This window comes from Pezoporus flaviventris, unplaced genomic scaffold, assembly GCF_033815535.1.
Source record: "Pezoporus flaviventris isolate CSIRO_AGI_PZ_B2104156 unplaced genomic scaffold, CSIRO_AGI_Pfla_v1 ptg000037l, whole genome shotgun sequence".
NCBI lineage: Eukaryota > Metazoa > Chordata > Aves > Psittaciformes > Psittacidae > Pezoporus > Pezoporus flaviventris.
Window position 1 is genome coordinate 20,926,666 of NW_026892585.1, and position 18,051 is coordinate 20,944,716.

General features: G+C 38.3%; 1 protein-coding gene across 11 annotated transcripts in view; it reads right to left on the reverse strand.

Annotated features, from left to right (window-relative positions):
* The window catches only part of THRB (thyroid hormone receptor beta), a 168,077-nt gene that overhangs the window by 16,678 nt on the left and 133,348 nt on the right, over positions 1-18,051 (reverse strand). The window contains exon 1 of one of the 11 annotated variants that reach the window (XM_061464944.1): positions 15,663-16,110. The exons of 9 other annotated variants lie outside the window; for them this stretch is intronic. In XM_061464944.1, the coding sequence (XP_061320928.1) occupies positions 15,663-16,110 (448 nt within the window). Of the gene's footprint in view, positions 1-9,074; positions 9,403-15,662; positions 16,111-18,051 lie in introns of those variants that run through there. One more of the 11 variants, XM_061464945.1, reaches the window with a different exon arrangement.

An 18,051-nucleotide genomic window follows, 5' to 3' on the forward strand; every position in this document is an offset into this window, starting at 1 on the left:
TTACAGACTTACTGAAACACAGTCTAGAGTATCTTCTACTTTTCAGACTGTTTCAGCATCTGCTGGTCAAGAGGGAGAAACTGGAACATGATTGCTCTCTTCTGAGTGAGATATTACCTCAGAAAAATAAATATATTTATTTTTACCTCAAAGGTTTTGATGTGAAAAGATCAAATAACATACTAGATATTTCTCTTTCCCGTTTCACATAAAACCAGATATAGTTGTACACTGAAGATGAGATCCCTGGTTGTAGGGTGCCTTATGGACCTGGTAATAAGAAGTATTTACTGAGAGATTGTTAGCTTAAAGAAAACTGCACAGGAGACAAGTACCAGCAATAGACATCCCAAACTGTACTGATCATACCTGGCCTGGATGTGTTCCACAAGAACATTGACTATAGCCTGGATTTAGGACAAAATACGTGGGCAAACAAGTATGCGTGTGCGCGTATGTGCATGTGTTAGAATAATACTTTCTCTCCTGACGTTGTTTACCGGATGCCCAACAAAAGAAATCAAGTATCACTGCTATAAAAAACATTGGCAATGCTTGATCCTTTTCCCACAATGACATTCATTTTGATAACATAAACGTATTTTCAATTTGAGCAAAAACCCAAAACAATTCTGATGGCAACCAAAAGGCAATTCTAAACTAAAGAAAATTTTTAAACAGGGTAAATTACAAACCATTTAATGTAAGTGTTCTCATGACTCACAATCAATGGAGCTATGGTACATAACTTTTCCTTCTGAAAAATGTATCCATAAAGATGCAATACAGGGATCTCAGATTCATTTTGAGGGAAGAGAAGGAAGTGCAGCTATGTGTATAACCACATAAGATTATTAAAGTGTAGTAAAAATTTCACAGAAACCCAGAATGGCTGAGGTTGGAAGGAACCTCTGGAGGTCATCTGGTTCAACCTCTCTGCTTAAGCAGGGCCACCTACAGCCAGTTGCCCAGGACCATGTTCTGATGGGCTTTGAGTATCTGTAAGGATGAAGACTTCACAGCCATTCTGGAAGTCTGTGCAAGTGCTTGGTCACCCTCTTAGTCTTTCCTGCCTTTCCATAATGCTGGGAAGCAGGAGCACTCTGAAGCCATGCCCAGCTAGCTGCTTATCAGGTTTGCCAATACGCCTACTGGCATCTGAAAGTGGAGAGGGGAACTGAGCTGAGATCTTACTGATGTATAGCATCAGTCAATAATACAGTAAAAGATCAGATTTACATTCAGGTTACACGTCTCCATGATGAACAAGTTGTGCTTGGATAAAGACTGGTGGATACACAGAGCTGGTTCTGTGACCTTGAGGGAAGAGACACAGCAGGGTTTCGACTTTACATCACTGACTCCTAATGGACATTATGCCAGTGGGGGATTAGCAGAAGCTATTATCTCCATCCTGTCTCCCTTTTGCTCACACCTGCCTCTGTGCATGCAACACATATACAACATGGAACTGTTACAAGAGGCAGCAGAGTCAGCAAAGGGATGCAGAATTTTACACTAAATTTCTCATGAAGATTGATGGCTTCTTGGTATTGCTAGTTACTGCTATTCATGAAACAGAGACTTGGTGTAGCACAGACTATGTCCTCTAAAATTCAGTATCCCTGGCTTGCTTCTTAAAGAATCACTTGTGCATTAAATGCCCTGATATTTCATTAAGTACATAATCTGGTTAGCGCTGTTTGTGTAACGGCAGCTTTGTTCTACTGGAGCAGGAGACCACTTGTCTAAGCTGCTTCCTTAATACATACAGTAGCTTGCACATGTAACCACTTGGTGTCTATTTTCTTCTTGGAGTGTCATGACTATCCAACCCAGGAGACAGTTTCCAACCTGGCAGAAAACACGTATCTCCTACAGGCACTCCTAGTAAGAAATTAAAAATGGCATCCTTATATGCAACCACGTTCCCGCTTTTGCAGCATCAGAAGTAAGTGCCAGCTATTTAAGATACTTAAATATTATGTTCACCACATTTGCAGGATTGTGCCCATGTCACAAGGTAAGCACACACTTCAAACTCTTCTACTGATTCAAGAGGAAACATGGATAGAAAAAAAATCTTATCCCAAGAAATCACTGGCGAAAGAAGTGTGCAATAAACATCTTTTTAACCCTCCTTCCAACAGCTAATGGGGTCAGAAACTGCAAGAAATTAGGAGAGTTGGACCTTCAGGAGTATTTTAAAAATATTTAATTCAAACAGACATGATGCCAAGAGGAATAAGGAGACTTACATTCAGTTCGTACAAACAGTAACGTCCACTCAAAATAATTTCTAGCAGTTGCAAATACCCAGTCTGACCTCTGTATAAATTCAATGCGATTTAACTTGGAAGACATGCAGGTAAGTGCCTCAGTGCATTTTTGCTGCTACCCAGGAGTTAGAAACAATATCAGCAGGAGGAAATTCAACAGTGTTTTTCCAAAGTTGGTACTAGCATGGAAGCTGTGAATAATGAAACGGAGATTTCTGGCGAAGCCATGGATAGCAGCAGAGTTGCCTGTTGGATGGTTTGAGGAAGAAGAAGAGCAAAAGACTTCTCTCACTCATTCAGCACATGGGGAAAAAAGATGAGAGGCAGACTAATAGGGACTTGTTTCTCATATCAGCAAGTACTTTGGCATCTTGTGTGTTTAATAACTCTAAACCAAAAATAAAAAATCCTGTGTGGAAGAAGCAGATGCTGTCTGGACAGAGTAGCCCAGGCGCTCTCTTACAAAGAATGATGACAACAAATCTCATGGGAACGCTGCGCAGGTTTCTATTACTGGTGTTTGCATTTCATCCTGTATTTATTGGTCAAAACCTACTGAGTAAACAGCTAAGAAGAACCATTCAAAAGCAACACCAATCTCACTGAACTGTACAATACAATAACCAGTATAATTTCTTGGTCTTTCAAGACTCTGCTGTATTTTAACATCCTCAAGGACTATCATTTCGTGTATCCTGCATGATCCCCAAAGTTAACAATCTATCAAGTATGACTTGATATTGTTCATCCCAATGCCCACTCTGGAGTGGAGACCACCAGTGAATTACCTTGACCTGCCATGTTTAGTGTTTTCCATGCAGCTTAATGCAACTCCTTTGCTCCCCAGACTCCCACCTGCCAGCCCACCTACTCTTACTGTCTTGGCAAGGCTAAGTACTCAGCAAGACTAGTTCCCCCTGTCTAGAATAATATATTATATAATCCATTATAGCAATCCTGATAGTGATTTACATCTTTTACATTGTAACACTAGCTTTGTAGAGGTATGAAGAAATGATTCCTCGTGCAAGAAATTATTCCCTTTGATAGGAAAAGGCACCATGAGTTTGCCCCAGCAGCTGCAAGGACAGAATGAGATCTGCTAACCTATGCAGTCACCTGAGGTACTCTGTTTCATTAATATGGTATGCCTACACTCTCAAATTACCATTTGCAGGAATGATACCTTAAAGCATTATATGTGACAGATTGGAGGGACACAAATGGGACACTTGGTGGCTATTCTTGCCCCTCTCCTGCAACAAGGTAAACTATTGAAATGAAAACAACCCCCGAAAAATGATACTGATTTTTTTAACTCTGTACCTGGCACACATTAAAAAAAAAACAAACAACAAAAAACCCCATGTTTTGAGAAAAGTAAAGAACCAATTTCAGTTTTGTTCAAGTCTCATTGCATAGACTCTACATCTCCAGGTCTGCGTCTGTACAGATAATGTAATACTGGCTTAGGGATTAAACCACGCCTTAAAGAGATTCTAGGACCCAAACCATATTTGACTACCAAACAGGGATATGGGTGACATCAACAGAAATTATGCCTGTATACCAGATGTTCCTTAGTAGTTTTCTCTTGATCCACCATACACTTATACTGTGCAAGCAGAAAAAGCCATTTTTTGCTACTGCACAAGGACACTTGTGTTTTAAGACCATTATTTAGTATTTTGATTATCACTGTACACTGGCAGAGTCATGTATTAAATATATTCCCTGAAATCTTTCTTTTCCCTATCTAGTATGGTCTGCATGACTAGCAATCACTCGCTAAAATGAGTAGTTTAGGATTTACCAGTAAGCTCGTATTCACTTACCAGACACTGCAATAAGAAAATGAAAAAGATGAAATTAATTACTACCTTGAGAATCCTCAACTGCGTTAGAACTGAAAATTTATATGCTGTTCTACCAACTCCGTAGTCACATTGTAACTCTTTACAAATTACAAAAAATTACAAGAACCATCCAGGTATCATCCAAGATACATCCTTGTGTAGAAAAAGCTTAAATTGAGTGTTTACCAGAGAAAGCATAGAGCTGAGTGACAAAAAGCATACTCCATTCTTGTTTGTGCTATCACCAATATTGATCTGAAAGGCTAGGCTGTAGACTGATCCTTGTTTCCCATTTCCTTTAAATTATTCCCACTGAGAAAAGTTGCTTATTTCTCCATTGAGCTCGGAAGCACGGAGCATGTCGTTAAACAGATTTACACATTTCTTGTTAACTAACTGGCTTTCTTGTCTGCAATTTCGATTGCTGTTGACATTCTTCAATTTACAGAATTACTGAAATTTGGCAAGAGATTCTGCAAAGATAGAATCTGGAACATTTTACACTCTCTTTTCCCTCAGTGATTTATCTATGTACTACCCCTGTTCTTTGGGCTGGGTCAGAACCCTTATCAAAAGCAATGCATTTTGCTCAGATGTGCTGAAAACATTTTAGTCCAAACTGTGTTATCACTTAAATTGCTGTGATCAGTTCTGTACCTGCATCACTGCCAACCACAGGTACAAAATGCTCTACTGTTGCAAAATTTTCCCCCAAATTATTTAAAGTTTTTTAGACACCATTGCTTAGTATCACATGTAACTTCTGTGTTCAGAAAGCTAAGCCTCACTGAATATCAGTTTTACTACTGATGCAAAAGCAGAGCATGACTTAGTTCACTTTTGCACCCTTCATTTGGTTGTGGAAAGGTTACACTAAAGGAGCTGAAAACCCTTTTTCCACTGAAACTTTTATTAAAAAAAGAAACATATAATTGCAATGATCTGCTGAGTAAGATGCAACTTTTCTGGTCAGTGCTATCTCCTTAGATAAATGGTCAAGAGCAAAATTAATCATTTTAAAGCCCAAAAGAATTGTTAACATTCTGAGAGCCGCTCTGATGCAAAGGCCAAGATAACAAATTGTCAGTGTTTCTGTGAATAATTGGTTATATGCACACATACTGCCCTGCCTGTACCGATGAGAAGGCATTCTGATATAATCTCCATGTTGTATTTTCTTAGCTATTCAGAAAGTACTCTAATGTTTTCACACCACTAAGAACTCAGTTTGGACTAATTCATTCCCATACTCTTGCACTCAAACAGCACATATTCTCAGCTGCACCTAAATTGCCTGAGAATATAAAGGGAAATAATAATGACAATTACAATTATATACATTATTATTTTACAATTCTAACATTAACAAGAATAATAACTTTTAAAGTTCCATTCTCCCACCGTAACAAGAGCCCTTAAAAAGACACCATTACCCTCACTTTGCTTCTGGGAAGCAAGGTAAGCCACAGCGCTGAGGGGTTGGCACCGCTACAGCCGAACTCAACAATTCCCACCTGCAGACCCTTGGTTTGGGGGGCAGCCTTTGGTTACTCCTGGTCCACTCTACAGAGCCTGAAGTTAAAGCCTAACCTCACGGACACTCAGGCATCTTTCATTAATTCTGTCCATAAAGAACTGTGCAAAGGGAAGTGAAAGACAACTCATCCCAGTTTTAACTTTGCAGACCTACTTCTCACATTGTCCCAATGGCCAGAACACTGCGCACAGACCAAATACGGAGATACTGAGGTTTCTGGACCTCTGTACCTAATTATTTTGTACTTTTCTGGCTGTACTACCTCTACCCTGTCACCAGGTACTTCTCATTGTAGAGGCAGTACGAGGAGATCCAGGAACACTTTTGCCTATCTTCGGCTTTGGCACAAGGGCAGGGTGGCATAGGCTGCCTCTGAGCATCATCCATCCAGTGTGCAGTGTTGCAAGATAACCATGGCTGGTGATAGTATAAGAGGGGAAAAATATTCCAGTTTAAGCTCTCTGAGACAGAACTGGAAATAGCACCTCATTCTCACAATCACAGAATCACAGAATCATAGAATAGTTAGGGTCGGAAAGGACCTTAAGATCATCTAGTTCCAACCTCTCTGCCATGGGCAGGGACGCATCACACTAAACCATGTTACCCAAGACTTTGTCCAACCTTGCTTTGAACACCGCCAGGGATGGAGCATTCACGATGAGCCCTGTTCTGCTCATCAGATTTCACAGCCCCATGTAGAACACAAAGTGTATCCGGTTGCCTGTCTCCTGCAGTAGTATCAGGTCCAAGATGGCTTGCTTAATAAAACAGTGAGCTCTTGCACAAATATTGCGCTGCTATATTTTAAAAGCATACACTGCAGCACAAGAGATAAAAGGAGCAGCAAGCAGATGTAAAGCTAAAACTGCACTTCCACCTCTTGATTTTCTGGAGCACAATTTCAAGTCTTTCATCAGAATTTGTGACAGATAATCAGGAAATAATAGTTTTTAATGTAATGTAATAACTGCAGCAGCTTAAGTGCTTCCTTATATTTTAGAATAACTAGCCATACTTTCAAAGTATTTTCCTTTTTCCTTCAGTAACACTTTGTTGGGGTCTTTGGTTCTTGTTTTTTAAAGTTATTTTCTGACTTCTTTTAAAGAATAAAAAGATAAAGATTTAAAGACATAAAGATAGAGCAGTAATTAAACTCCCCTTCATAAAGAAGATTTTTTTCAGCATATAAAATGTTGGTTTTTTTTTCTGGCCAGAGGTAAAAAGATTTGACCACTTAGTAACTTGGATAGGAAAAGACTTCATGTGCTATTGTAAAGGACAATCTGATTTGAACAGCATACTACTGAGGTTACTACAAATTTCAGAGGACTAACAGAAATACCAACTGCAACAATCAAGACTTATCATGAACACCTGCTTAGGGACTTAATTTTGCTTTAATGGGCTATTACTAAGGCTTCTCTAACAAACTCCCTCATCGTCACCTCCCCAAATCAATTCTGGATCAATACAGACACACATGCCCTGTGTAGAGCCTTCTGTTCTTAGGACAGGATTAAAAGATTCGTTAGTTTTAGGATAGCTTGGTTAAAAGATGGAAATTAGGAAAAACAAAAAGGAAGATGCACATGTCCCAGAGAGTTTATATCCCTTCTGCTTAACAAACTCGGTGTTTGTAAAGGTTTGACAGAAGGGAGGCAACTTCTTATTGATTATCACAATAATAAGGTTCTAAGGGTTGAAAGAATCCCAAAGCACGTTGCTCAGTCTCTGTGAATGATCAATTAAAAGCCTGCTTGAAAGCCAGCTTCCACCAAAATTCACAGCCATTTCTTAGTGAAACTGAGGTAGCAGAAAGGAAGGGCAGACAAGCAGCTTAAAAAAACTATTCTTTCAACTAAACAAAGACAAAAACTTTAAACAGAGCAGATGTCAGGTGTCTGAGTCCTGAAATACCCTAATTAAAGCTCTGATCTAGGTATATCAATTATTATTTATAAATTTTAATGTTATGAAAAATGTATTCCTTCACTGACTTTGCAATAGCAAGTCTTTATTTTCTCTGCATTAATCCTTAGTGCTATTTTTCTTTAACCAAAAACAAAGCATGAGAAAAGTCCACAAAGAGTTATAAATTCATTAATTAAAACCCAAGAGTAGATAAATAGCCTTAAAAAGCATTTAAAATGTTGCACAACACAAAAACATGCATTATCCACAACCAAATTTAGTCTACAATCTGATCATGCTCTGCTAGCTTCCTAGAACAGGATTTTAAAAAACATTTCCTTTATTATGAAATACAAAGCTGTTCAAAGTAACAAAACTCAGACATTTTTCTACCGAACATAGATTTCTGCCAAAGCAGACTTACTGCACCAAGTCCTAAATGACTATTGCCTGCATAAAAGAAAATACTGCAGTTTTTCATGTAGTTCATAAGATCAATTAGCCTGCTTTTTACTGCAAAGCTACTCTGAAAGTAGCAAATGGTGTTTTCTCTATCTGCCGAGGTACATCAGATTCACCTGCGTTTCGGATAACTGCATGCAGAAAGTCTGGTCTCAACAGAAAAAGGACATTATGTTGGTACAACAGACTGCGTGTTTTTATCCTTTAATAATATGGTTTTACAGGAACACATAGAACGTACACTTTGTATGCATCAGTTTGTTTGTCTGAGTTCAGAGCACCAAAAACATTTCCAAGTGTTTGCTGGTATTTTGGGCTCTTTTTTGAATTTGCTTTGCTTACTTGAAAGTAAAAGAGTAAATGTTAAAAGCAGGCACTGATTTAACCCGGAGGGAGCAGATACTTCTCTCTGTCTCTCACAAACACATCAACTTTTTGGATGCAGAACAGTCTTTCTTACATAGGTACGTTCTATGTTTTCAGTCATTTTTGCTTTGCATAATAAGAAACTACATGGCTTTCACTTACAAGACAGTAACTCTTAAATGTAATCATTTTCCAATACATATTTACAGTTCTACTTTCACAATATTTTTACAAGAGTTGCCGAGTGCACACAGTCCACATTTGCTGATAATGACGACTCACACAAACTGTCTGTAAGTAACCAGAAATGCAGTGTTAAGACTCAGAATATATCATGACGGTATTTTCTAAGAGAAACTTTCTTACCTAGCTCACTGGTGAATAGCAAATGAACTTAATAGCCCCAGAAAGCAGAAAACAAGCAATATATTTGCAAATGTTTCTTACAGATTAAGAAAAAGTGCTTGGAAATGCTCACTGCTCACAGAAAAACCTTACAATCACCTAGCAACCTATGTTACTGCTGCTTTCAATTTTGAACAGGCAGCTTTCACATCCAAAGATGCATCTGAGCCAACTGATGCACCTGTAAGTTTAAAGCAAAACAAAAACAAAAACAGAGATTATATTTTTTTTGTTATTTAAATAAATTGCCCCTACCTTTCTTCTGAGAGTACGATGGCGACTGCACTTGAGAAAAAGTAGGTTTTTCTTCTGTGAAATATTCAGGTTGGTTGTACTGATTCAGGGCCATGTCCATGTCAGAGTACTCGCTTTTAAACACGTTTCCAGGGTAACTACAGGTATAAGGCTGATTCACCGCCCAGGCCTGTTCCATATATATGTTGTTACTGTGCAGGACCTGAGCATCACAACTGCTGTAACCCTGATTATCTTCAATATATGTGCAATAATCAGTGGACTGCATGTAGCAATTGCTACCGGCAGCTGGGTGCACTTCATATATTTCTTGCATACAGTAGTTCATTTTGTTACCCTATCTCAGCTTCTACTTCACGTACTCACACACATGCATACACACACAGGCATGCATACACATAGAACGGGAGAGGAGCAATGAATATACACCAACAAAGTCAACTGAAAAACAGTCCGTTTTACTTCAGAGCACCACCTGATGTGCTAAAATCCTATTTATATTGGGATGCCTTGTGAACTCCCCTGCCAGTCAAACATATTGGGAAGCAGATTTATGACAGTCAAAGGTCTTAATCTGTGACTGTAAGTTAATTCCACGGGAAGATGGCAGGCAGGTAGCAATGACCACCAGACAAAGAAGCGACATCCCGACAACCCTCCTGTTCCCCCGTTTGTCTGGAATAATCATTTTATAAACCATTTCCAGCCTTTCCAATATAATTAGAAAATGATTACTAAGGCGAGGACACAGTTATGTCACTGTAGTTGTCAACTTAAGTGTGAAGCATTATAAAGACTGCTTAAGAACTCCCAGAGGGGATATGCTGAAAATCCTAAAATCAATAATCCTGTTTTTCAGCATTAAACCACAGAAAATCCAATAGTGTTGTGCTGATGACCCCAACAGTAGTCTAGTTTTACAAAATTTAGCAACTTAATCTGTCATCAGCTTTATTGATTTTGTTTTACAGAATTACACGCATGAATCTCCCCAGCCTTCCACACATACACAATCCTCCCCACTGCCTGGTAATGCATTTACGGGAAAGCAGCTGTTCTAAACTTCAGTGATTTGGGGAGGTAATTTCTATCGAGTTCAACAGGTGGGTAACTTAGAACACTGCTTAAATATTATCAATAAGCTAATTGCTTTGCTGTTTTGCCTTATTATCTTTTATGTTTCAGTAATGAAGAACTTTTAGGACCGTATCTTTTTTTTGACAACAGAGTAGAGTAAGAGGCGTTTTTGCTCATTTTGGCTCACCTATGAGCCAATGTCACTACAACAAAAACTATATGAACTTACAATTGCTTAATGCACCAAAAACTAATACACCTTGTTCAGTCAGCCATTCTTTCTGATCTAAAAGAAATGGTTGTATTCTAAGTTACATTAGCTGTTATTGGTTTTTTACTAGGCAAAACCTGATTTTTCTGTACAGCACAGCTAATAGGTAAAACCTGTGAAGTCAGTAACAAGACGGTATCCCTCTTTAATGTCTGTACTTATTAGGAAGCAGAATTATTACTGATTTAATAATGAGGTTTTAGCTTTCTTATTCCACTCATTTTAAACTATGCACAGGATTGCCAAAATTACCATGTAGGTTGCCCCTTTTTCATCTAGGATCTTAAGTGTACATCAAACAACTTTGATGAATGTATACCTAAATGTCAATCAAAATTTCAGTGAAATAGGTAAGAACTGGGCACGACATATACATATTTCTCCCTACCCGATATTGTTTAATGTTTGTCTAATGCAAAGAGCCAATGCAGAAATGCTCTCCCTTCCAACATACACCTGTAACTAACCTATCTAAATAAGAAGCATTGCCAATTAGTATCTAATGTGCAGGCTAGCAGAATTCAGGATAAATGCCTTTGGAGGATTGGAGAAGTTAAAATTCATGCTTGGATTTTTATTTTCTTCCCCTCTAACTGTAAAAAAAGCATCTTTAACACACACCTCTTATTAACTTCCTCACAAAACAGTAATACATTTGATAAGTCAAAATCAACTCTATCAAGATCAACTGTAATGAAGTCAATGGAGTTGCTTCCAAAATGAATTTATTCGACTAAAACTCTGATAATTGAAACTAATATCTTTCTTCATTAGGAGCACTAATAGTTACTGAAATCCCAAGAAGTACAACACCAATGAATGAATGAATGGCATTCTCCATGCCATTTTTACCAAAGATCTAACTCAACAAGTAACACTGTGATATACCATGTGAAAAAAGCACACAACAGAAGTGAATTTTCCTTTCAGCTCAGGCCCATGATCTAGATTTTACAAACGGTGATTCTGTCTGTGATAAAAAGCACGTCTTAGGCAAGATCTGACCTTCCCCAAATCGATGTTCAGCACTTCGTAGAACACACACGTTTCCTAAGAAACTCTGCAGTAGTTGTTTACACAGAAATCCCCAAACCGTACTTATTTATGTGATAGTTTGGTAACACTGCAGTACACACAAATGCAACCCATGCAATCCGAGAAGCTTTCTTCTCCACATTCCCCAGAAAGAAAACATTCCACGACTACAAAACGCGGGTTGTTCATTTACCACTACACGATCCCCTGTACAGCTAACAGGAATTGATGTGAGATTGTGCACAGAGCTGGGGCTGTATTTTACAGGTTACCAGAGCAGAATACCTAGGTATTTCTACACCACCCAGAAAAGCTTTGGAGAGCTGGGCTTTAGAGATCCTTAGTGGGTTTTTTTCCCCATGTGGATTTGTTTTGCCAGACTAATAAACTTCCTATGAATCTTCTCTTGTTCTCCCATTTCCCCCCTCATCTCCCCCTGCCCCCAGTCTGATTTAGCTTTATTACTGAAAAAAAAACAAAAGCAAACTAGAAACAAGACAGTGTGTAGACAGAGCCATCCCAGCCAGGCTGACACCTGAGGATATGGAATCTCAACATGGCACACCTGCAACTTAACTTTCTGTTCCAAAATAAATCCCTCAAATATTTCTTATTTTCTACTGCTGTCAATAATGTTTAGAAATGTGGCATATGTACTTTTGTTGGAATTGCTGCAATACCTCAAGGAAATTAAATTACACAAAAATCTGAAGAACGAGGAGATAAGGAAAAATGGATGAGAACCTTTTCTGACAAAAGAATGATAAACACTGCCAGGGAACAGAGGTTGCTTACCTGTAATATGCTAACATTAAAGAGGCTTATAGCACTGCAGATTGTTGTTCCCTTGGAAACAAATCAGTTCAAGAAACACTGCAAAGATTTAACATCCGTATTAAAACTGAAATATTCCTAAAATATTTTCATTTTAATTTCTGAGGATCCAATCCTGCAGGTCCCTTCCATGTATCACTTTGAATTAAATCATCTGATAAAAGACAGTCAGACAGGGTCTTTATTAAAAGGCTAAAAATGGAGTAGAAAATAATATGAAGAGCTTTTCTTTGTCTCGTATTCTGATTTGAATACTAGTCTTTAAATTATGTCATGTTGAACTTTCATTGCCTTCAGCAATGTAGTATTGCATTTGGAATTTTATTAGTTCACAAGTGTCTGCTTATGTGAACACACGGAAATTAATCACCAATAGAATACAATCTCTGGTGTGAGCCAACAGGCCAGTGATAAAACAGAAACTCTGATACTGCAGCGTAAGAGGATCCAAAGTTTGACCCCTTCATGGTCTCAGGTGTCAGTTCATTGTATTGAAGAAGGCAGAAATACTTGCTGAACATGAGCAGTGAATGCACCAAAGGTTGTGAAATACTCACCCGGGTGTAAATCAGAAGTAAATGTGGTGCAGTTAGTGATGTTACACTGGGTTGGAAGAAGTCAGTCTGGGAATGCCTGAAAGATGTCTGCAGGAGACACTGCCTTACATGAGATCATGCAGCTCTTCATCAAGTCCTGATTTTAAAATCCTGACTGAAAGCTTTTGATTATGAACAATCAAACCCCCCACCACACTTCACTTCTCTTGGCACTTACAGTCTCTCTTTGTTACAAAATTCACCAAAATGAACCCACAGGAATGTTAAGGCAAGACAATATTGCTGTGGATTATCCTCCTGACAGTATACCCCACCAACCTAGAGCCCCGACACCCACAAAAGAACTGTCATTTACCACAATCCATTCTGCTGCGTACATATGCTATCTGCATGAATGTGCGGGTGATGTATTACCTGCAAGTCATATTCTCCTGATTGTTCCCAAACTGTGCACCCCTGGTCTGGAGTCCTGGCTACCTTAATGCTGCAGTTAGAGCCCCCCATTCCTGAAAGCTTCAGAAGTGCCAGTACATGGGAGTTACTGCAGAGCATTCAAATTAGCGAGGGCAGAGTACTACTTCTAAAGGACCACATGGAAGAATCTTGAGTTACATACTATGACCAGAGACTCAAAATGGTCCCTCAAACATACGACTATGCAAACTTACTGTTAAAGATTAAACTATGAAAACCTCAAACATCAGAATCCAAAGTAATACTGAGCACTTACAAGAAAGGAAAATTAATTCTATGTTGTATTTATCTTATTTTTAAATCTCTACTTGTGACTACATCATAAAGCACGTAGAATTATGGAATTCTAGTGCCGTACAGTTACAATAACACTTGACAGTTCCTGAAGTAAGTCTCAGTGCAATCAAACACATTAAAAATTGTCATTTTGTCTACACTATAATAGCAACTGATAGAGCTGAGGAAAAAAGAGCTCAAGTTTTTGCCACAAAATCATCTCTTCGCATTTTCAACAGATGCAGCAACTTTCAAACCAGCCGCCCCTGGTTTAAACTTGAGGAAAATCTTACTTACGTAATAGCACACCTCTTTTCTCAACAGGTATTAAATTAGTTCTTTCTCTAAAACTGTTTCCCTCACAAAACCTGCTGTACCTCAGTTATGACATGCCACTAAATTTGTATATGACTCACAAAATGCCAGCGTGTGATGTGCCTTTTATTGAAACACTTTAAACTCATTAGTCTGTTTGGATAACAAAGAATGTCATAGTTTACACTTAAATGTTCAGGTTCACTACAAATCCAGATATCCCTGAAAATACTTGACACCTTGAATAAATTTGTTTAAAAGAGAATGGAGCTTGCTGTTTCATGATCAGGACTCTTCCAGGGTTCGTGCTTGCTTTATCTTGCACTAGCTCCTTGCACTATTCACAACATATGTAGGTAGCACACAGTCTTGTCAAAAAGCATTTGCTCTTTGAGAGGTCTCCCAACGCACCAGGTAACAAAATCCTTGAATAGTGTTTGACAACATTTAACATGGTCTCTGAGAAAATATTACCTAGAGTAATTATAGACCTGTGACCCAGACAACCCAATTTGTTAAGCCTCTCAATATATCATATCTGGAAGACCCTGCTAGCAGACATCAGTTAATTACATGCCTTATCTCTTGAGAAAGTAACTGCCAATACTTACAACATGTACCTTTTCTGCGTCAGTCCCTACCCCAACTCCACATGAAAACTTGAAGGTAAAAAGTTCTATTTGTTCAAAAATAAAACCTAGCAGAAAGCTACCTAATTTTGCTTGACACAACATAATTAACAGACTCTCGGGTGGGACTGTCTGGGTTTGGCCACCTCCTGACAGCCCTTAGTAAGACGTTAAAGCGATCAACACCTGACATCTGTTAGCAAAGAGGCATTCTGAGGTAAAGAGCAAGTAAATCTAAAGAAATCAGGTACTTAGACCAGTTTAACTTTTCCATGAGGTGATATCCTGCCTGACACTGTAATCTTTCTTCCTGGAGTGACGTAAGATTTAAGTAAAAGAAAACAATTTGTAATCCCTCCCTCATAATATGGACTAATTATTTTTTTGAGCAAAGAACAATGAAGAACTATTTACCCCAGTTTAAAAAGAAATAAAAATAACTTAAGCACTAAATTTGTGCTAATACCTAAGCAACTGTGATTCTTAAAAGGAATCCCTTCACTGTGAACAAAAAAGGCTACCTGAAAGAAAACGGTTCCTGACTAATAAGGCAAAGACTCATAACAAGAAGTTCCATTTATCTGAGTTCTGTATATGCACTTACTGAGGCTTTGGGGATGATTAATAATAAAGAAGAAAAGGCAAATAATACAGTCACAGGTGAGAACTGAACACCCTGAAAGTAGTAAAAGAATGCTTTTGTTTGCCTTTGCATTCTTAATGTATCAGGAGCATTCTTTATTTAAAAAGACCAGGTCAAAAAAGATTTTTGACCAGCTTATCAAAACCACAGAGAGACAAATACATCTTTAAAGGGCTAAAGGAATAGATACTATTTTATATTGGGTATCACATAGAAAACCTCGAACTACGCATCACATCGTCCTCAGGGCTCTTCACAAAGCTATTAAACTGAATAAAAAGGAATAGTAAAAATCTCAATTATTGCTGCTGAAAAAAAATAAAATTAAAATAATTGGCAACAAGAAAACACCCCCTCAGGTAATAATGCTTTTACCAATGGTCAACCTCCTAACCATAAACACAGATATAACAACCTATTTTGTTTGCTTGCTTTTAATACAGCATTTGCTGTACTCTGCATAATAATGCCAGTTACCTTTACACTTTTTTTCTTCTTTTTGGCATTCTTGGGCACCTGGCATGACTTGAAAGTTTGCTTTTGTATGGCCTGGCTGTAAAACTGTGCTATTCCAAGTTGAAGCATGGAGACATTGCGAAAGCTGCTGTCCATTCCTCTGGATATCATATTTTTTGGAGTGCCTTTTCCTACACAAACAGTTTTCTGCTATGCCCACTACATTCCATTTCTGATCTCTGTCAGGAAGGTGAATCAGTTTGTCCCACGACAGGAGGCCACGTCCTGGATGTTTGGCAAATACTGCTGGGCTACAAACTGTTGGCATTGCCAAAATCTTGCTCAGGTGTGGAGTTCTGGAAAGCAAGAGGTTCCCCAGCTCTCCTGATGCTGTGGTATTCCTGTGCATCTCCACTCGACCGCACTGACACGATGCAGAGCCTTTCAGCCATGCCCATTCAGCCACCATAGTTCCCCTTCGGTACAAGTAAACAAAATTTCCCCGTCTGTGAAGCCTGAACAAGTAGGCAGAGCTATGTGGACAGGCAGACACTAGATGTAACTTTCACAACATTGCAACTACAACATGGACCTGAGGGCAAGTTACCACCAATTTATTGCCTTGCTCATATGATCATTTGAGGTCTTGTAGGTCGAGGCTGGTCGTGAACAATTTTCAGATGCTTAAAACACAAAACATCAAGGATTCAGCCTTGTTTGACTTTGCTCTTATCGTAGGCTGACCTGAGGGACACTCTGTTACCTAAGTGTGACATTCTTATGTGGGCATGCTTAGCAGTTCCGCTTTTGCTACCTACTGCCTTTCTCCAGTTGTGGTCACAGTGGAGTATCAGAGACACTAATTTTATCACAGAAGCATGGACTCTTGGGTCCATGGTAAATAATGAACGATATTAAAGCTGCATGATTTGATCTCATTCGTCATAATGATTAAGTAAATCTATTTATTCTTTGATACAGAAAATGAGATATCACTGGCTGATAAATCTGTAGGACTAAATATAGCCCATTTTCTATTTTTGGGTTGCAAAACTAAATTCTATAAAAATGAAACATCAGAGATGATATTCCGCATTTAAACCAATTATTTCTTACACATTATGTGTGTCAAAACTAAAAATACAAAATAGTCTTCTAACTTTCACATAGAAAATATCAAATTCCAGACATGTGATGACTGACATCCACTGTGGTTTTAATCATAGTAAGATTCTGCTATGTTAAGGGATCTAAGAGTTAATTTTACATGTACTTCACTCACTATAGAAATCCGCATACATAATAGTAAATAACTTTGGATTTCAGTTACCAGATGCATCATGCTATTGCTGTTCCTGAAAGTTTTATCTTGAGTACTCTTAAGTGGAACACTGCCAATATAGACCATATCTAGCAGACTTAAATACGGTATTAAATACTGTTGTCCTATGTTAATCCCTGATAGTATATATAGTTTTTCTCAATGTCTGATTTTAAATGTAAATGCATAGCTTTTTTTTTTCTGGTGGGAGTGTAAGCGCACCTGAGATTTGAAGTTAAGGGTCCTTTCCTTCTAACTCAGCTGTATCTCAGTTGGAGATACCACTGTATCTCAGCTGGACATTAAGCACGTGAATTTGTATGAGAAAGTACCTGGCATCTCAGACTTCAATGCACAGGGCAGGTAAATTAACTACAGAATTTGCACCTACCTACTTCTGGCTTTATCTGCTCCTAGTAAAGACTTGATTTTTAAAAACTTTAAATTAAAAACTAACTCTTAAATGCAGGTAATATGACAAGACACTATCACTTGTAGGAGGATAATCAGATTTAAAATAGAAAAGGGAAAGTAACCCAGAAAATACCAGGCAATTTTTTAAAATAGAACAGAATATAGAACTTTTTTTTTTCCATAAATTGGACACTTTTGTATCTTCTAGATTTCATAAGAAATTTAATCTCAGAAGGAGAGACTGGATTGTTCTGGTAAGACACTCTGGGAGCTGCACAGAACTCCCCTCTAAGATCTGAACCAGACCGGGCCATTTCATTCTTCTTGGCAGGGAGAGAAACTGTGCACTATAACCCTCTCTCTCTTCCACCAGTCTCTGTATAACCTTAGATAACATACCCTTCAGTACAAGGCTACTCTCTCTCATCTTCCATCATATTCTAGTTATCTCCCTGCATGGATAATCATTATGTAAATGTGAGAGTCAGGCATGTACAACAGATACAGAAGAAATAAAATAAAGGCATTTCTGTAATTCAATCCTAAATAGATATTTCTATGCTTTGTTGATTCCTTAAGCAGACCACTGGCCCCACACAATTCTTGATGTTGTTGTTTAATTAAAACACATTCACTCACTGCAATGGCAAAAATTTTGTTCCCCAAGGATTCAGA